The sequence below is a fragment of the Lytechinus variegatus genome, chromosome 5 (assembly GCF_018143015.1).
Source record: "Lytechinus variegatus isolate NC3 chromosome 5, Lvar_3.0, whole genome shotgun sequence".
Taxonomy (NCBI): Eukaryota; Metazoa; Echinodermata; class Echinoidea; order Temnopleuroida; family Toxopneustidae; genus Lytechinus; species Lytechinus variegatus.
In genome coordinates, this window is record NC_054744.1 from 47439018 (window position 1) to 47461177 (window position 22160).

The 22160-nt window shown below is 34.6% G+C and overlaps 1 protein-coding gene across 1 annotated transcript in view; it reads right to left on the reverse strand.

Moving 5' to 3' along the window:
* Nucleotides 1-3220: 3220 nt before the first annotated feature.
* LOC121416325 overlaps nt 3221-22160 on the reverse strand; it is a 45016-nt gene continuing 26076 nt past the window's right edge. Inside the window, exons 3-13 of the mRNA XM_041609887.1 lie at nt 17675-17765; nt 16249-16412; nt 14737-14785; nt 13558-13942; nt 12145-12305; nt 11395-11505; nt 7805-8020; nt 6863-6942; nt 6246-6452; nt 5617-5729; nt 3221-5221 (exon numbers count right to left, since the gene is read on the reverse strand). Of these exons, the coding sequence (XP_041465821.1) occupies nt 5096-5221; nt 5617-5729; nt 6246-6452; nt 6863-6942; nt 7805-8020; nt 11395-11505; nt 12145-12305; nt 13558-13942; nt 14737-14785; nt 16249-16412; nt 17675-17765 (1703 nt within the window). The 3' untranslated portion in view covers nt 3221-5095. The remainder of the gene's footprint in view (nt 5222-5616; nt 5730-6245; nt 6453-6862; nt 6943-7804; nt 8021-11394; nt 11506-12144; nt 12306-13557; nt 13943-14736; nt 14786-16248; nt 16413-17674; nt 17766-22160) is intronic.

The window sequence follows — 22160 nt, forward strand, 5'->3', positions numbered from 1 at the left end:
GAGAGGTAGAATTTTGACTAGTCTGAAGGCACAGACCCTTGCTTTTCGCAATTTGCATACTGCATAATGCCGAGTCTGAATTAGTGAGACTAGATTCAATATATACTGCGGCTGGCTCTTCTTTGACACAGGGAGTCTTTGGAACCTAGTCTTCACTCTAGACCTGCTATTGGTTGAAGTGTCAAATATCAGTCTGTGCTTTGCAGACTAAGTTGTGGCGGTATTTTAGGCGAACTAGAGTGTTCTTCTAAAAAACTTTAGCTTTTACTTGAATTTACTGTCTTAGAGAATGTACTCCCTTGTATCGTTCCCCTTCATCTTTTCCATGTTTTCAGTATATGCTTTTTACTCCCTCCCCCTCTAGTCTTATTCAGTACTTCGCTGTCTTTCTCTGTCTGTCTCTCTCTCTCTCTCAAACAAAAACTACCATATCATTGGTTATGGGAGTGGTAGGGCATTGCCGCCGTAGAGTGGTGATCGTTGACATTTTTTTGTTGGGAAATCCCCAATAAATCAATTTTAAATTGGGGAAGCCCTAAAGGGTCGCAGGATTTAGCTCAGATTGGACTGTGTTTCATGGAGACGGACTGTAGTAAAAACCACCTCTACTCTCCTTAGAGCTAGTGGGTTTGGGTTATAGACACTTTGCGCTACAATGGTGGATCCCGTCACCATTCGGGTTATAGACACTTTGCGCTATAATGGTGGATCCCGTCACCATTCGGGTTATAGACACTTTGTGCTATAATGGTGGATCCCGTCACCATTTTTTTCTTATGCTTTGGAAACTTATATAATTTGTTTATTTACTTTATTTTATCTTTCGTAGATATTGTGTGTACTTGATTTATTTTGTTTTTTACACGTTGACTCTCTTTGTGTCAATCTAAGGCGGGTATTAGGGGAGGGGGGGGGGGGGGTAAAACCTTTTAGTGGCCGAAATTAATAAATGTTCGTTAGGTTATGGTTAGGGATAAGGTTAAAGTAAACAAAAAAATGGACTGAATAATGCGAGAGGAGAGCGTGAAAAGAAGAGAGATTTGAAAAGATAAAGGGGAACGATATGAAATAATACATTATCTCAGACAGTAAATTCGAGTGTAAGCTTAAGTACTCTAGTCCACCTAAAGTGGCGTCAAAACTCTGCTCAACTTCAGGGCTCCCCCAATTAAACCTTGAATTATCGGGGATACTCAATAAAAGTATCAACTGGGTTGATGTACTCATCTGATGATACTGTTCCTCAACAACGAAAGGGTAGTCTTTTCGAAAATGAACTTCCCTGACTGGGTTGACCTACTACTACTACTACTCTGAGTAGTCAGAGTAGAAGGTCCATAGTTATTTGGGGAGGATACAAAATTAATCACTAATTTAAGAAAAAATCCATCAGTGTTCAAGCTTATAGACTAGTACGGTTTTGGCATACGCCAATACAGACAAGTGTCTATCCTAATGCGAACCCTATTCTTATATAAAAATAAAATCTAACTTGGCTGTAAATCATTGAATATTGCTCCAAACCTGCATTTTTTTGTCTAGACATTCTTTTAGGACTCTTTTTATATGTATATTTGAAAAGAAAAATGGATTATTTTCTCATGTCTTCTATTGTTTCTTTTATTTCTCACGTAGTTCTTTGTTCTTTTCTCATTATTGTTTTCTTTGGTTTTTTTTTTATTTAAATCTGCGGCACTATTTCAGTACTGAATAACATGAAATGAATTATTTATAATACAAAATAGATAAATGAAAAAACATTCATTAATTTCGGCTACAAACAGAATAAGCCTTCCCCCCTTTTTCCCCCAGATTAGATTGCCTTAGATAAAGTCAACATGCAAAAATCAGACCGTCACAAAGGAAACTTTCAGCACACACAATATCTATGTAAGAAACAACAGGAATAAAATAAATAAAAAATGTTACAATTTAGTTTAAAATTCATATGGAGAGCGGGTCTCTCTATACCTGATCCTAACATTTAACCCAAACCCTACTCCTACTCCTTACCCCTTATCCGTATAATTTTGGTGACGGAGAGAGTGACAGAAACGAAGAAAGGAATAGGAGAGAGAGAGTGTGTGTGTGTGGATGTGTGTGTGAGAGAGAGAGGGAGAGAGATGGAGAGAGAATGGAAGAAAGAATTGAAAAAGATATAGAAGAATAAACTCAGTCAATTTATGGATTCGTGTAAAGAGTAAAACTTTTTTAGTAGAATATCCCTACACGTCTTTATGTATCGGTTATGCAGATGTTCGTTATATACTAGATTCCTAAGTTATGAATATAAGTCGTACAAATGAAGAAAGAAACTTCCTGTGAAAGGTTTCCTATTAATTATGACGATGGTCAAACGTCTTATACCGGTCAGTTAGATTTGTTGGGAATATCCCTGAAAAGGGAAGACATATGCCCATAAAAGAAGAACAGGGATGAATGGGTAGAATTGTATAGACAAACGTCAAAACATTTCCTAGAAAAAAAAGAGTTTTGTTTAACGCGATTCAATATAGCAGCAGTGCTGACTTTGAAAACTACAATAAAATAATTATTCACAAACAACACCAATTTAACAATTAAATCCAAAGTTAACTGACCTTAAATGACATTTGACCTTAGTCATATGACCTGAAACTCGCACAGGATGTTGAGCAATACTTGATTACCCTTATGGCCACATTTCATGAACTAGGTCTACATACTTTATGAGATATTTCAAAAACTTAACCTGATGTTAAGATTTCGATATTGATTCCCCAACATTGTTTAAGTTCATTGACCCTAAATGACCTTTGACCTTAGTCATGTGACCTGAAAATCGGACAGAATGTTAAGTAATATTTGATTACCCTTATGACAAAGTTTCATGAACTAGGTCTACATACTTTCTAATTTATGTTGTCATTTCAAAAACTTAACCTTCGGTTGAGATTTGATGTTGATGCCGCCTTCGCCGCCACCGTCGCCGCCGTCGGAAAAGCGGCGCCTATATATAGTCTCACTCTGCTATGCAGGTGAGACAAAATTGGACAGTGCTCACTTAAGTGTAACATTTTGTCGAAATTTGTACTGTCATGTGATAGATGAGACCCAAACCCAAGAATATGTGTGAAAGAAATTATCCCCATCCCCAGGACTTTTATTGATACGCAATGTGGATGAAAGAGAGTACTTAGCAAAGACAAATAATACAAAAGTAACAGTTCACACTATTAGCTATATATATATATATCTCTCTCTGCGACTTTATTACATAATCAAACTCAAATTTATACAACTCTTTCCACAAATATCGCAAACTGAAATAAAAGTAATAAAAGGCGTACTTAGACAAAATGAAGCAAATACGCTAATACACCATGTACACGACAATGATTATCATACACAACATGTATGAATACTATCATGGCTATTGTCTATAGCTTAAACACATGACTGTGATTCTAGCCATGCAAAACCAATCAAAATAAGCCCCAAACTATTTCCAAGCAAAATTCGTTTCGTTGAAAAAAATGACAAAATAGTTTGTTTCCGTACTAAACACAGAACAAAAAGGAAATAAGAATTATAATAAAAAGAAATAAAATATTACAGCAAGTTTTGTGTGATTTTGCAATGAATTCCAATCTCGAACAAACCATTCACTACAGTGAAGTACAACTGTTCAAATAAGGCATTTAACATATTTGTGAACTATTTTCCACATCAAATAAAATGACTGAGCAAGCTTAATTTATCTACAGCAAGGTTTTTGTCTAAGCAAATTGCATTCAAAAGCTAAAAGGCTATAGTATAATTCATAGCGCTGTACACTGTTGATGTTCCCTTTTTGAATACGATATCTACCCATTTTCAAGATAATTTTCTGTAATTTATATTTACATTGTAAGCACACATTATGCTTATCTTCTTAACTGATCAGTGAGTTGATATAAGTAAACAAGCCTGGAAACACCATATCTTAATCAAACTTGTAATTTTTTGCTTGCACCATGATGACAATGAATTTTGTTATCTTGAGGAGGATCGTTATTCAACAACTTTTTCGTAAGCAAATTTTAAATCTCACTACCAAATCAAGTAATATTTACAAATAGAATTAAGTTTTCTTCTGCAATCGGCAGATGCTTATATTTTATTGGTCTTATCGTTTCGTATTTTTTTTTGTAAATGTGCATGCGAGAGCTAGCTGTGAAAACTTTATCAAACCTTGCACATCATTACTCGCGGCACTTAAAAAAAATAAAAATAAAGAATTGCTTTATGAGAAGGAAGATTGAAGAATAACAACTCTACTTCAAGGTATTCAATTTATAATGATTGGACGGGAAATGTATAAAGCTTCGAACTTCATTCAAATCGAGTAAATATCAAAATAAGAATTAAAAAAATCACATGAGTACTGAATTTTTTTCATTTTTGAAACCAAGAAACTAAATTTTGTCAGATGATTAATTCGGTTTGAATAACTTTTTGTTCATAAATTGTCGAGGGATTCACTTGTTTTTTCTTAAACCACATTAAGAATAAATTATTCAAGCCCTTGATATTTCTTGGGTTAGTATAACCTACCTCCTTACTATTTAAGCTGATATACCTGAAAATACTACATTCTAAATAAATCGCTGAAATGTTACTTTGAAAATGATGGTATATCAATATTATGAATTTTGTGCACAAACTTATGTCATAATCTATTTTCTGACAATTCTAATTGTCTAACCCGTGTGTTTCTAGATCAGATGAGGCGTGTTGCACAAACTATCCAATTGATTGTAGGATCAATCACAGCTTGATTTTTAGCCAATCAGAGGTCAATATTCAAATTCATTGACTTTACACAGCAAACCTTTGGATGGTTATTAGTCATGAAAGGAGAACCTAGGCCTATAAAATTAGTTTTAATTACACTTCAATGGATCTTATAATGTATGCTTAACCACGCTTTATGCCAAGTCATAAAACTATATTTCATCTCTGTATACAACTCTTAAAACTTTGATAATTTATAGTGATTTATTTGATCTTAGATCTCATTGCTAAGACTGCTTGATGTAGTATCAAATTTCCAGACTCGATCAAGTCCAATATCTTAGATCTCATTGCTAAGACTGCTTGATGTAGTCTCAAATTTCCAGACTCGATCAAGTCCAATATCAGCCATGTACACGGACCCATCGGGAGAGTATGTGGCGATATCATGTACCACTCCAAATGCCTGATATAGAAAGAAACATAGCGAGGTATGTTAGAAGTTGTTTTGAGAATAAAACAAATGTTATTATTGCGTAGTAATCCCTCAGAATTGTGTCATCATACATTTCATACTTTTTCTGGATGAGAAGAGAAGCATGAAAACATGGAAAAAGAAGAAATCATTCACAAAGTTATTTCATGAACAGTGATGCCTAATTACGAAAATTACAGCTAAATTAGATCGATAAGTTCATAAGCTACGCAGTATACACCCATATACAGATACACCATCTGCTTGTTAAATATTTCTATCGGGAAAAATCAGTCTGTGAATGGTAATAACTTTTTTTTTTTGGGGGGGGGGGGTGTACAAATAAAAGTGCTCCATCCCTAGTAAATCCGTTCCTGCATACTTACTTTAGGGTAGGGATCCCATGTGCTCAATATTTCACCAGTTTCAAGATCCACAGTGAATGCGAGGGGTGGCACTCCTACTTCTTCATTAGGTCCGTTTACAGTGTACAATACATCTGCATTGCAACAAAGTGAAAATATATCTCATAATATCTGGATCATGATTAAAAATACATATACCAAGTAAACATGAGGTGAATCATTAACTCTATTGAAGGGCTCATTGATTCACTGCCAACGAGAAATGTTTCTTCTACCATAGTCCTGTAAATCGAAAGTACGTAAAGGTAGAATTTCCTTGACAGAACTAATAGTAAAAGCAAACACAACTTTTCAAATGCTTTTCCATGTTGAAATGAATACATTTTCTTTTAGGTATCATGAGGAGTTCTCCAAAATAACGACAATGATTGTTTGTTCGTATCTATCTATCTATCTTTGTTAATATGACCTTAATAATGTGGTGATATTTTGATTGGAATAACTAAAATAAATTATGTTCGTTTAAACCATGCAGTGAAGGAATATCGAAAGAAATTATAATTTCATTTGAAACGAGAAATCACTGCAGTTAAGATCGCATTATTTTTGCTGGGGCGGGGAGTGCTTCTGTTTGTTAGAAATAAAGGTACCTTGTTCACTGTTGTAAGAAATAGCAAAGAGTTGTTTTCCAAACATCGGTGATGCGATCTGTCTTTCTAACTCGCCATTGGTCAGATTGAAGCATTGTATCCGGGCATTTTCACGATCAGCTACACATATGATATCACGTGCTTCAATCAGAGCAAGACTGTGGGGGATCTGTAGTTTCCTCAGCGGTGACCATTCTGGTAGGTTTTCTATCAAGAAAATCATGTAGATATGTTCATTGGTTAAAACCACCCTCTCATGGTATAATTATGTCTGAAAGAATTCCAATCATAAACTGGATAGAAATTAATGGTACCAATCATAGTCACAATCATTGTCACTTGCCATGCTTGCGGGCTTTTCTTTTGTATGAAAGTATCACATTGGTCTATGATTTAACAATTGAATAGATATCTGCATTTCACTGTCATGTCATACTATAGTCATCTCATTATACACTTGAGCATAGTCTTACAAGAAGGGGAGGGGGGGGGGTGATTTAAACAAATATATTACCTATGATTAACTCATGCATAATTCCTCATTAAAACCATTCTATAAATCAGCTGTAAATCTTTAACTCTTCTTAAAATAGTTTTATGCTATGCTATATACGTACCTCCAGGTATGATTCCTGCTGTAATCTCTAGTAATGCTGTTCCATTTGAACTAAACTTGAGAATACGATTATTACAGTATCTGTATCAAACGAAGAGAGAAAAATCATGTTCAACGAGCTTTTAAATAGTTAAAATCCTGTTCTTGTTACCGATTGAACCAAATACCACCAAAATACCCAAGTGGAACATATTGATGATCTTTATTTAAATCACAATCTTCATGATGAAAAAAATATGCTTTCTAAAAAAAGTAATAAAATCATTGTGAAAAAAATGATATTCAATGATTTATTACGACTTTTTGTATAATTTTAATAATCTCAAATCTATTCGCACTTTCATGGAGTCTCATCTGAAGATATTTCGATATAATACTTCTAACCTCTCCTCACCTTCATCTTACTGTAGGGGATACATTGCAGAGTACAGGACAATGCAACGTTTTCAACAAGTAAGCTCGTATAAATCAGAAGACCAAAAGGAAATCAAAGAATAAGGTACATGTACATAAAAGTAAAAAAAAAGTTATGAGCATTTGAATATCGAGAACGCTGATGCTATGAAAATCGTTCCATTGACAATGCGAGCAAGAGTTTTGACGTTATACTACCCCCCCCCCCCTCCTCCTTGCACACTAAAGAATATGCTCCTAGAAATTTGGTTCCGTTCATTTCAATTTTTAATCATTTAAATCCCCCTATGTTTCATTCTTCATTAAAGATTAAAACAAACTTTAAAAATTACAATTGCAGGATGTCTACATCATAAGTACTTCAGTTATCAACATTAGTCAACATTAGTTATTCATAACCATGACAAATTTCTTATTCAATCATTTGTATCTAAATCTTTAATTGATTTTTTTCTGTATTCACACACGCTCAGTTGTCTTCAAGGGTTTCATTCTCCTTTTATAAGAAAAGAAAAACATAATTTCCTACCCATCAGCGACATAGACATCTCCAGTCCTGCTATCAACAGCTACATCTGTAGGTTTACAGAAATGATTCCAATCTTGACCAGGTTCAAACGCCTTTCCTAAAGTCATAGATGGTTCTTCAGATCCGGGAGAAAACTTGAAGACTTGATGCAAGGCTACATCTGTAATCCATTTATTATCTTCTGTGTCAATGTACAAGCCATGTGGCATGTAGAAACTATAGGAAGAAAGAGACAGATTTAATATTGTTAACAAGATCTACATCAACAACAGGCACCAAAATATCATAGATAAATGTGTATAAAATAGAACACCTTTATTAGCAGTAAAGAAATTATTTTTCATTATCAAAATGCACCTCTGAGAGTAGCAGCTCTAAATGTATACACAGAGCAACTTTTGAATTATTTATGTAATACCTCGTTCATGGTGAACTTAAATGGACTTGACATAAGCTTAATTCCTCAATTATAGTTTGAATTATTCCGTGTACCGTTTATAAACACTTTCATTCAGGTCCTACACCGTGTTATTGAAGGGAAATGAAACCTTTTGAACAAATAGGCTTGTGTCGAAAAAGAAAAATCAAAGAATAGGAACAAAGAAAGTTTGAGTAAAATTGGACAAACAATGAGAAAGTTAAGGGCATTGAATAATGCAATCACTAATGCTATGGAGATCCTTCTATTGGCAATGCGACAAGGATGTGTGAGGTCACATGTGAACAACTTTCCCTTTGATGGACTATAAAATACCCTAAAAATTTCTCTTTTTACTTTTTATGGTAATACAAACTCTTTTTCCATGATGTATTCTTTCAAAATCTGCATTACATGTTATCCTATAGTCATGATCTACTGATATATGGGATAAAAGAGGCATTTTAAGTGAAATAATGTACTAAAGTAATGGGAGAGTTGCTCACAAGTAACATCACACATCTTTGTCGCATTGCCAATTTGAGGATCTCCATAACATTAGTGATCGCAATATTCAAATGCTCATAACTTTCTCATTATTTTTCCGATTTTTCTCAAACTTTCATTGATCTGTTTCTTTGATTTTTCTGTTTTCACACATTTGGAATAAATAGCTTGTCAAGCTATCTTGTTCGAAAGTTCTCATTCTCCTTTAATTGTTTATGAATATTAAGAAACTATGGTGACCATGAAGGGACATGCAAACAGACCAAATCGCGAATATTGAAGACGAAATTCACGACATTGTGAATTTCGTCACCAATTTCGTTGCGAATTAGTCACGACGCACAGTGGGCCAGAATGAGTTGAAAGTGCGCCAAAATTATATTCCGTGTTAGATTTTTACTTTAACATGTCGATTATGGGTAATTTTGGGCGTAGAATCGACTGAACATAGTTTAAAGCCGATATGACGTCACCTTGATGCCACATTTTGATTGGCTACTTAAAATATCTGTGAAAAGACAAATTACGCGAAGCAAATTGTGTAGTCTATAAACTTTGTGTTATGTGCTACTTTAAAATTGGCCAGAGTGAATGTTGGGTTATACCTAAAAAGTGTTTATGAGATGCCAAAAATATTTTTATTGCATCAAAATTATCAATTACATTTATAAAAAAATAAACTTCAAAATCTAAAAAATATTAACCGTGCTTTATCAAGCTGTGTTGACATGTGTAAAACGCAGAATACACCATGAATGTATCACTGTGAGGATGATTTGGGGATGAAATTATTCTACAAGTCAGTTTTATCCCTGGAAAAGTTGTGGGTATAGCCCTTATTTGCTTAAGCAACATTTATTTTCTTTACATTATGCCCGGAATTCATGTCATTTTCATGGAATGGAAGGGGAATCGTACTCGTGCAAAAGCGGACGGCACTGTACCCGCATGCGGTGCGCTACGATGACTGCGGGGTATAAACAAATTACCGTTTTCGAACAGGTTTTGGGGTTGTTGTGGCAAGTAAAATCGGCTCTAACATAAAAACGGGCAAAAACGGGCAGCTAAATTTGGTATCGACTTAAAGCTTAGACATCGGAAAAAATGATTCTTATAGAATTTAGACGGAAATCCACGGAAATCTAAACGATTCTATTGTAAATGCAAAAATCATGGATTTTTCAGCCTATTTCGAGGAAAAATCATCATACAAACCTCTTAAAAGGTGTCTTTTATCTCATTTGAACCCTTTCAAATGTAAAAAGAATATATCAGGATTATGTGGGAGCCATTTCAGATTCCTACATGAAAAACCTCCTGAGAAATGGGCCTGTTTTCCAACTAGGATGTCATATACGTGACATTTCGCAAAATGTCACATTTTACGATTTGAGGTAGGAAATTAACAACCTTTATGCAAATTCCGGAATGAAATATTTTGCTGAAATATTCTTCAAAGTATTGTCTTTCAGCTGGGCATGATAAAAATTAAAAATCTGAAATTGCCCAAAATGACTTTTGGCGCACTTTTGTTTCGCCCCGGCCCACTGTGCGACGTCGCGAATTTCGTCTTGAATTTGTTTCACTCGCTTGGCGGTCCTCGTAAAAGCGCCAAGAGACGACTATTATTTTGATTCGAACACGTGCATGTTGGCATGGGCTTGGCACTGAATTAAGAAACGAGACATATCGCTCTAACCTACCGGTAGTCTTCAACAACTTACTTAGAATTAGATAGTCTAGGCGATGGCAGTCTTAGATCTAACAAATCTACATACTTATTCCACTAAGTACAAAAGGATCACAATTGAAGTTAAAACCTACCATTTTCACAAAAAGCATGGTTAAAAGTCTCGAAAAGAGTTCCATATGCACGTACCGCCCAAGCAAGCAAAATGAATTCACGACGGAATTCGCGACATCGTATATATCGTCGCGAATTTCACGACGGAATTGGTGACGTCGTTAATATTCGCGATTTGGTCTTGCGATGTCCCTTCAGGGCCACCATAATAAACAGCCATGCTTGCAAAATAGGAAAGAGGTGGAAAGTTTATTAATATCGGGCATCGATTCCCCTTTTTTGGTTGGTATTGGGGTAAAACAATCACCAGCTTAATTACTACGAAACACACTGAGACTTCACGGAGATGATGATCTCATAGTGAAAATATCCATGCTTTGCCCCCCCCCCATAAGACATGTTCCGCCGCCCCTTCCCTTATCATCCTAATAACAATTGAACAGCAACGGTGTTTCTCCCCCCCCCCCTCCTTCACCACGCTTGCCCTTCCTGTTTTCCCGGCTTCGCCACGGACTAATTCATTAATCGGAAGAGAAACCTCATTTCGGTTTCGGACTTACAAACATCGAGGTATATATAGGCAATTTACGTGCTTCAGAGTTAAGAACCATCGGAATAAAGAGCCTTCCGAATAACGAACCTTCTGAATGACGGACTGTAACACTTGTTTGAATGTATTGTTCCAATATTCATACTATTCATGAAACAAACAGGTACTTCAGTTATGTCCACATCTACCTTAGATTTCAGAGGAATAAGAAATACACACATTTTAGAGGTAAGAAGTATCTTATAGAGACCTAATATCACTTCTTGTGACAAGAACATTTTGTAAGTAGGATACAATTCATATGAGCTTACATGTCACTTCCCCATGAGTTAAGAACATTTCCAGTAGCCGGATCAAGGGTCAAAACAAGTTCATCTGAAATAGGTTCCTCCAGCAAGAATTTGTCATCCTCGTCAAAGTCACTAAAACAGAATGAAAATACAGTGTATTAAATTCACATGTTTTTATTGTCAATGAACGTATTAAATGGTGATAATGATGAAAAAAGATGAAGGGTGTCCAGTTATTACATGCCATCAATTTAACGTCAGGGTATTTTGATGAAATATGGAATTAAAGTAGGGGTGAGATTATTATACGACTCATAACTCTATTTATCGATAGGCATTTTTCGTCACCCATCATTCCTTTCGTCATGTTTTCTTCTTTTTGTTTTGATTTTCATTTCTTGAAATATAGTAAGTGTTCTACTCCAGGGCATACCCCCATAACGCCACCCGCATATGCGTGCTCTTGTCTTCTGACAGTACTTCAGACTTTAACCACACTTACATTCTTCTGATCTAAATTGACTTCCTTTTTTATGTCGAGGACAGAGAAGAGCGATGGATGACAATATGAATTGACATTATGTATATATATATATATATATATATATATATATATATATATATATATATATATATATATATATATAGGCCTATATGTTTTTAACAAGACTATTGGTCAAATATGATAATATATACTGCCCAACATCAACTGCTTGGGTTATGATTTTTTCTTTAATGATAAAATAAAATCGTGATTAATCTTAATCTTACCCATTTCCCCATCTCCTATCACCACGATGTAATAATGATAATTGACCTGTAGAATCTGTATCAACACCAGCTACTTGACCGATCACTCTATCATCTTCACGAGGCCACCATCCACGGAGTATCATACCATAGGCCAAGGCGCTGGCAGAGTCCCACAGCTCCTGAAAAATGGTGGTATGAAGATTGTGAAATATTTTTATATTTTCTCATAAAAAATAGAAAAACTATCTTCTTCATAAAGGGGTACTCCGGGCTGAAAATGTTATGTGTAAATAAATAGAATAAAGTTTACAAGGCAAAATTATCAAAATCTGATAACAAATAGAGAAGTTATTGAATTTTGAAGTTTCGCAGTATATTGTGAAAAACCCAAAAGCACTTCGTCATGAATATTCCTTACAGGTATGCTGATGATGTCACACTCCCACTTTCCTCTTTATCATAATTATTACATGAAATTACAATGTTTCACTTGTTCATACATGAGTGATTGATATGTCTCTCTAGTATCAAAAAAAGTTCAGCAATTGATAATTAACGCACTAAATCAGTTGTCATTCCAAATTTGGGGTTCTTGAAGAACTCCCCCCCCATAATTTCATACAATACAAAATAACAAGTGGGGATACGACATCATCACTTTGCTTATTGAATATTCATGAAGACATGCCTAAAACTGTTTCACCGGTATAATGCAAATCTTTAAAAAGCCATAACTTCATGAAACCATAGTATATGACTATTTTATCTTATCAATTTTATTGATTGTTTAGTTAAGTATGTGCCATCTCGTAATCTTGAATCAGCTCAGAAGGATTTTTAAAGTTTCCCTTGTGTTCAGACCCAGTTTTAAGTAGAAAGATCATTTGCACATGCTGCCCCTTCACCTTGGAATACCACCCCATCATATATGTAAAGAACTCTTCTCAACCCAAGTTTAAATCTACTTTGAAAATATACTTATTCAAAGAGACTTTTAAATGAGTTAGTGCCACGATTTCCAGCAAATTTCTCGGTTTTTTCTTTGCTTTTTATGTCTCCTTCAAAAGCGCATAGGATGCATTGGCAGTGATATGCGCTATAATCATGTTGGCATTATTATTATTATCATTGTTATTATCATTATTATCATCATTATTATCATCAATTATGAAGTCTCTTCATAATCATGGAATGGGCGAGAATTTCGTAAGATAGTACAAAGTTTGTACCTTTCTAATATCCATTCTACAAATTAAAATAAAATTATAATTGTTCTAAATTATGGGGATAAAACCCGCAGGAAACAATCAAATTCTCACAAGGAATCAACAAATTGAATGAAGATTCATTACCTATTCATTTTGGTAAGATTGGAATGTTAGAGTTCACATTATTAATCTTTAACGAAATTAATGATGGGATACAACTAACCTGTAGCTTCATAGCCCAATCTGAGGAGTGTGAGTAGTCTGAATTCTCGTTGAGTGCGTTGTCGATGTATGAACCTTCATTATACTGATAAGATGATTGCATAACAGAGCCATCGACACCGTAATCGAGCCGTGGTTCGCTACTACTCATCCACTCTGAGTTCGCCTCTAAGATAGATTGTAGGTAGTCAGCAGTCGAGTACTCACTCCCAATCGGTTCTTCAATGGCTAGGGATGAGCTGCTGCTTAATGCAACGTCGTTGTCAAGTTCGTTGTTCAGTTCATTGTCGAGTTCGTTTGATTGGGATGATTCTGTTTCGCATTTCGGGTTTTTAAGTGCTTCTGAGTAGTACTCAACCGCCTTGATGACGCCTTTATCCTCATCACTGAAAGAGAAGAGAGCATGGTAAGAGCAATGTATTAAACAAATCACTTCAAACAAAATGAAAAAAAAACAATGAAACGTACACAAGTTACAAAAAAAATTATCCGTGCATAAAAGCATTAACAGATAACAATCCAATTAAGTTACTGAACGAAGAATAAAGCCACCAATGTGGAGTACTTCTCTGAAATATGGCAGGTGTGAACGCAATGAAGTGATAGTTACCATTAGAGTCTAAAAGAAATAAATGGATCATCCCGGATAACTGTTATAACAGAGGCACGTGTAGGTCTAATGAGCATTTTCTGACTTGAAGTAGTTTGTATCGCTAACTAACAATGGAAATACAAATTTTGAATTTTGTTTCAATGTGAACAATAGTGCACTGAGCTTAATCAGTCATCGACTAACAGTACTTTATTTTGAATAAATGGAACAAAAAAAATATTATGTTTAAAAATTAATTTAGTATGTCGATTACTGATCGTTCACAAAATGCATTTTGTATATTCTTGAAAATATAAATTCTTGGGAGGAACATGTAAATATTTATATGACTCACTTGGATACAAAAAGTCATAATTACAATAATATAAATCTTACCACAGAAACACACGGCAAAAGTTCTACATTTGCATTGCTGAAGAAACTAATTCTTAATAGCCATCCAAATTAAATACCTGTCCAGTTCTTTCCTTTCTGCCTCCTAGAGTTAATATAGTAATTTTTGCGCAATATATTTCGTAACTCAAATCTAAGAAAAAATATTTTAATCGAAATTTTAATGAAACATACCTAGAAGGCATTATCTTAAGCGCCAGACCAGAGTCATCAGCAAAACCACCTATATGTGAAGAAAGAAATCCTAATCATAATCTACGTAACATACAACAACAACAATATTAATAATAATAATAATAATAATAATAATGTACATTTATATAGCGCTTATTACAGTAGTTTCTAACCGGAATATTAGTCATCTTTGCACTCGAAAATTCAACGTCTATAATAATCAAAGTCTGCAAAATTTATCATTTTTTTTCTCTCATGAGTTTAAAGAATAGTTTTAAAAATTAGAGATGGCCATTTCTCTTGGTATATGGGACACAACATACAAATGTAAGGATCATTGCTGTTGAATGGCAATGAGTGATTATGATTCATAGCCGGGGGGGGGGGGGGCAAAATCGCTATTTGGTAGTGCGAAAATTGTCAAGGAACAGCGATAATGAAATTTTCTTTGGTTGACTTTGAGTTGATTTTGCTCACTTTATTTTGACAAAGTCATTTCCAAAATGTGACAATTTCGATAGCGCCCATATCGTTCAATTCTTTCTCAGACGGCAAGTCACTTAAACAATTTCTCTATATACGTACTCATTATTTCAATTTATTTATTTACTTATCTATCTATCTATGTATTTATTTATTTGTTTATTTGTTTTATCTATTCCTTTATAGCGCCCATACCGCTCAATATTTTCTCAGACGGCAATTCACTAAAACAATTTCTCTATATGTACTCATTATTTCAATTTTTTCATTTATTTATTTACTTATTTCTTTATTCATTTATTTATCTATTTATTTATTTATCTATCAATATATTTATCTACATTTATTTGTTTGTTAGCTTATTTATTTATTTATTAGTAATGTTGCTTTGCAAAATTTTTCATAAGTATACAATCTTGATGGTTACAAGTATATCTACTGGTACTATTCGTCTTTATGAATGTATGTTTCCCTGTGATGTATTCCAGATGGATAATAGGTTTAACAGAAGATGTCTCACATTATTCATCACTGAGAGCATTCAAATCCCATGTATTTCTTATATTCTTTCCTCTAATATTTTCGATATCCTCTCCTTTTAATAAACCTAATTATCATCTCTTATACCGTTTCTAGGAGAGGAAATTCTAAATATTTAGAAATTGTTTTGTATTGTAATCAAGAGATTCGACAGAAAGATAACGGACTCTAACGCCCGCAGTTCAATTAATTAGCATAATTACAATCCTTAGGCCTGTCAAATTGGATAAATAAGAAGCGTCTGTTGAACGTGTCGAGCATAGTCATATGTTGAGTTAACACTGCAAAACAAGCTGGTATTATCGATGCGATCCCGCTCTGCTTATAGGAATAGAAGTGTTGAAATAGCACCATCAGTTAAAAATCAACACTGACTGGAGTTGTTGTAATGCTTATCTAGGGTTATTCTGTAGCCAAAATTGTTCCTGAGACGTTTGTTTGTAGACACCGATTTTTTTTAAAGCAATGATTACTGAAACTCAAATTTACCTTTCTTGTACTGAACCATTAGGACCACATTGTGCATGAAAGCGCCACCTACGGTAATAGCATCTCCCATGGCTAAGTAGTTATCACAACGATCCCGTGACCATTGGAACATCATGGCGATTGGTCCTTGACATATACCACTCGTGTTTTTAGTATTACATGACCTAATGGAAGATAACGTCAAAGAAGATAAACTTATCAAAACTAGTTCCAAAAATACATATCATTACAAATTGATTAAAGGGAAATGCCTGTTGCCATCAACAAGGAATCTTTGTGTTCCGAAGATGTAAATTACATGTACCCTTAGAGAGTTAGGCCTACAGAAAGGCACTTGCATGAAGGAAACATAGTTGAACACTAAAACAGCAACAAACAAATATCCATTATAGGCCTAAAGGGTGCAAAATTGCACTTTTTAAATCCAAGTAATAGAATATTCAAATACTTTTTTAACAATTTCTATCTGTATTTATTTTGAGTTTCTGTATTTATTTTCTGCAAGGTTTTTAACGTGGAACAAAATAATGAATATTAAAAGACATAGTTATTTTGTCATGTCAGCTTGCATACTATGACAAGCTATACAGGAAGATTATTGTTTTGATGCAATAGCATTTTGAGTAATTACTTGACTGTTTCTAGCTAGTAATTACCATTTATACCCCTCCGTATACAAGACATATACAATCTAAAGTAGATTAAAAACTACTTTACCTGCACTGCAAAAACTCCGGTGTTGATTTGATACCAACCCGGAATCTATTATGTCCACACCAGAGAAGTGTTAAACAACACCAGTTTGGTTTTAGTCTAACACCATTATATACTACTAATAATAATGATTATATGTTTTAATACAACACCAATTAGTATTAAAACAGCATTGGTTTGATTCCAAACTGGTGTTATTTCTATACTGGTATTAAATCACTGGAGTTTTTGCAGTGCAGGTAAAAACAGTATACTACTTCTTAAACTACTTTAGATTAATAAGCTACCATAACTATTAAGGAATGAGGTCATTTGGTCAATCCAAACAAGATGTTAATCAAATCAATCCAGGATTTAGATAGCAGCATAATTACTGCTGTTGACGGGATACGGCATGGATAAAATAATCATGCATCAAATTAAGAGGGAAAAATAATCAAATCAAATCAACAAACTAGGTTGATTTTTCATCATAGTCATAACGTTATTTTAATATTATGTGAAGACCCAATTGCATTTTCCTACTTGCATATTGGACATCTAATTAATCAATAGTCAACACTATCATCGACTCCTCCTCAGTCAATGATTTCATGAATAAAATGCGGCACAGCGAAGAAATCGCAAAATGCTCCCATTATAGAAAAAGCTCAAAATTGTGCAAAATATTTCATGCAAGGAAAACCAATTTCTTCAAGTCATCAGACATTACCAGTAGTCTTTTGTACTAGCCGCTTCGTCCGGACAGCCGTAGAGCTCCATATGTATGACAGCGTCTTGGTTGATTAGTGGGCTGAAACCAACTGGGGAGATGGAAGAGAAAGACTAATATTATTACACATCGTCAAATCTTGAGAGGTTTTTTACACTTGGGTGCAGACCATTTGAGGAGCTTTAACTGGAAATTAGACGGCAGGTTGATAGAATTAATGCATGACAAACCAACCTTATAATCGTCTTTATATACGTAGGACAAACATAATACTATAATGTGCTCGCAATATGGAAGGAAATAATGTTTAATATTTATAAAGGGAATATTTCCGTAAATAAACATTCAAGAATGAGTATTGCCAATGTCTGCGATTAGCATTGGAGTACAGAGTATTATTATTGCCGGGGGGGGGGGACGTCAAGGCACAAGAATCCAATAATTCGATATAAAATAACGGACAAAATTGACATCTATATATTTCAAAGTATATCTGTTTTGAAGAAATCTCCATAAGGGCACAAATACCTTTCCACGATCATCGCTCATGAAGTTGAACCTCACGAATTCCGCGCGCGCCCAATCAATTTCTACATGTGCATTTTACTCTTCCATTATATAATGTCACATGATCAGACTGATTAGCTTTCAGCGCCATGAATATATACCATAAAGACTAACAGAAAGTGTATAATCGCAATGTTATACGATATTGATCGGGCAAGGTGTTGTGGCGCGAAAAATCTTGGCAACCGAGCAATGTTTACACCTGCCTATTAGAAATCAAATGCGCTAATGGGCATGTGAAGAAAAAATAGACTGGCAGAAAATATATGAATTAAACATAAAATTATTTTTGGTGGATGCAATGTTTTATTGTGGAAAAGTGATCGAAAAGTTCAACATTGTTGAAAAGATGGGTCTTGGCGTTGTTGCCGCCTCCAAATAAATAAATAAATCCACAGTCGAAAATAAATGTACAGAAGAATAATTGATTGATTCCCGGTTCAAACCTCACCCGGGAGTGTAGTAATTCATGGTTTTATTATCATTATCCAGGGTTTAAATTTAACATCTATTTCATCTTGCGATTCCTCTGTTAGCTTCGGAGATCAGATATATGTATTGCTAACTTAATATCATCGATGAAATGTACACACCAAAAATGAAAGGAGAGGATAGCTACAAATTCAACAACAATCAGAAATATAAGGTGAAAATGTTGTCAAGTGTTGAATCGAAATTTTGTATCCTTTCTATTCATATTAGCTAGAACTCAATGCGATCTAGTGAGATTTTATTTTTTTTAACAAGCATCTTAGTTCAAAACTTATAATTTTTTTTACAGTTTTGATTATGGCTAAAGAAAAGAGTTCACTTTGTAAAAAGACCTCCCTCCCGGATTCATTAGTATACAAACATTGTGAAGTAGTATGGTTTCAGGGATAAGGGTCCAATTTTTCATGTTATGAATATATAGGCGTACACACATTGCATCATCCACAGCCATTGACGATGGATGTCAATCTTACTAGTCTAGGAGACAGGGGGCTTTATTCAGAATTTTTGGTGGGGAAGGTTTGACAAGCTTATCCGGGGTAAAATTGTGCGCTGATTCCAAAAATGCCACTCTTATTGACCGTACTCACGCCATTTTGGTCATTCGGGCCAAATTTTGACCAAAATGACCATTTTGACCACTCTTTGGAAAATGGTCCCTTAACATACTGCTTTTGTAGCCACATGCAATTAAAAGAGTCTATCTTCAGTAAAACTCAGTGCACACAGATTTCAGATAAAGTGCTTTCATTTGCCAAATCACAATAGCAGTGGTCATTTTGGCCATAATTTGGCCAAAAATGACAATTTTCATGATTTTTTTGGCCGAAATCTGTTACAAGTATTGATCAGAGCTACGACTGGATGTTTATAGAAATCCACATTTATTTTCAAAATGTGCGCTGGATCATAACCATCAACCTCATGTAATTTATTCCGTCAGTTTTTACTTGTGAAGGTAATTTTGGGTACTTTAGACATAACTGACCATTCGCGCAGTTTTGCATTATTAACTGTTCAAATAGGCAGGAAATTGAGGTCTTCAACATGTTTTATCTTCTTCCCTTATAAAATGAGAATGCATTTAAATGTCCTTGTGTAGAATTTTATGCTGATTCCAAATGTATCAGTCTAAATGACCCTATTTAACAAATTAAGGTCATTTTGGCCACTTATGACCCTTAAAATGACCAATGACATCAGTTCAATTTATCCAAAAATACTTTGAATGTTACCAGAATCGTTACAAGGGCATATTGTGACACCTAACATTGGTGTATTAATCCTTGAAATTGAACATCTCAAAAGTATTTTGACCTCATGCAATTTATTCCATCAGTTTTGACCTATGAGGGTCACTTGGCGTACTTTAGCCACAACTGACCATTCACGCAGTTTTGCATGTAATAAACTGCACATACATGACATAGACAGGAATTTGAGGTCTTCAGCGTGTTTTATCTTCTTCCCATATAACATGGAAATGCATTCAAAAGTTTATCTTATGTAAATGTGATGCTGATTCCAAATATATCAGTCTTAATGACCCTATTTAACAGCTTTAGGTTATTTTGGTCAATTATGGCCCTAAAAATGGCCAATAACATCAGTTCAATTTATCCAGCAATACTTCGAATGTTACCAGAATCTTAACAAGGGTGTGCTGTAATACCCAACACTGGTGAATGAATCCTTAAAATTGAGCATCCCCAAAGTTGACTACTTTGGTCATTTTGGCCACCTTGACCCCCCGGCCAGCCCTGCTCATTGTGAATGTTAATTCAGGTGATATCGAACATGGTGAGGAGAAATTTTGGAATGCGTTAATATTAGCATCAATTATTGTTAAATGGGGAAGTTTGAAAGCTTCTTTGTGGAAATCAATGAAATTATTCCACACAGACCATAACTATTGGACCCTGTGGTCATTTTGACCACGTTTCCCTCATTATTGACCAGTGACCATGTACCCTAGGAATCTCCAATTAGTGGAGAGATCAGCTAAGAGAGAGACCTCGCATGCTTTGATGGGTCAAAAAGGGCTCAAATGCTGGTCAGTATCATTATCAGCATGAGCTACCAACATTTACCAATAATCGGTGAAGAGTGTTGATAATTGTGATAAAATCCTTTACATCGTGCATACATAAGGTTGTTTGACCATGGCACTGTGGTCATTTACATGATTTTGGCCACCTTGACCACACAGTAAATGTTTATGGAAACCTCACATATATGGGGCAGCAAATTCAGGAATGAGACATTTTAGCATCATTTACATGTTATTTTAAGACACTTTTCTAGATTAATGTAGATTAATGATTCGAAATATATTAGTCTTAATGACCATTTATGAGCTAGTGGTCATTTTGGTCGCTTTTGGTCCCGACAATGACCAATCACATTTGCATGTATCAAAGAGGATTCAAATGTTGTTGTCGCTCCGTATTGTTAATAAGATGTATTATATCAATTATTGATTTCAATATGATATGACTAATAGCACATTATCAAAATTTTGAAACCAATTTGGCCATTTTGACTATCTATCGCATGTATGACTTTTGTAAATAAACATGACAGGAGCAATTGTGGAAATGCGTTCAATCCCTTTCGATCGGAAATATTAAAAGCTCACCTTGAGTAAAAAAAAATTGCCAAATACTTCACCATTTGGTCATTGTATGGTCATTGAGTAGCCCTAACATCATTCCCTCCTTTTTTATTTAAATTATACAGATAACTTTATTCTAGAGGAAGGCACTAATCCTGAACTCAAAGGTGCGTCATTACAAAGCTATTGGTCAAAGTGGATTTCACGAATAGATTTAACCATGATGCATTTTCATTACCTTTGCCATTTTGTATAATGTTTCACAAACCTCACATTGGCATGACTGGTAAAGTTGAAAGTGGAAAACTTGCCCTAAATTGTTAAAAAGTGACCAAAATTCGGCACAGAGAATAATTTCATATAGAGAATGTATTTTATTACCCAGTACGTCTTCAAAAGAATTAAGGGTAAATTTGCTGCTCACCAATCACGCCAATGTGAGCTTTGTGAATCACTGTACAAGAAAAAACAAAGATTGTAAAAATGAATGATAGTCAAAAATCTTTGTGAACTTCACTGTGACCTATTTTGCTTTGTAATGATTCTCAGTACAATTTGACTTTAAAGAAGGAAAATAATTCTGGCTATTTAGGAACATACAGTGATCAAAGGGGCCACAGTAGACAGTCACATGATATTTGGCACAATTTTTACTCAAGGTGAGCCTTTAATATTTCCCATGAAAAGGGATTGAACGCATTTCATTATGTTTATAGACCTACAATTGCTGCTAAGTCATGTTTATTTCAAAATTCACACATTGGATAAACGGTCAAAGTAGCCAAAATGGTCACATTTTGATTATGTACTATT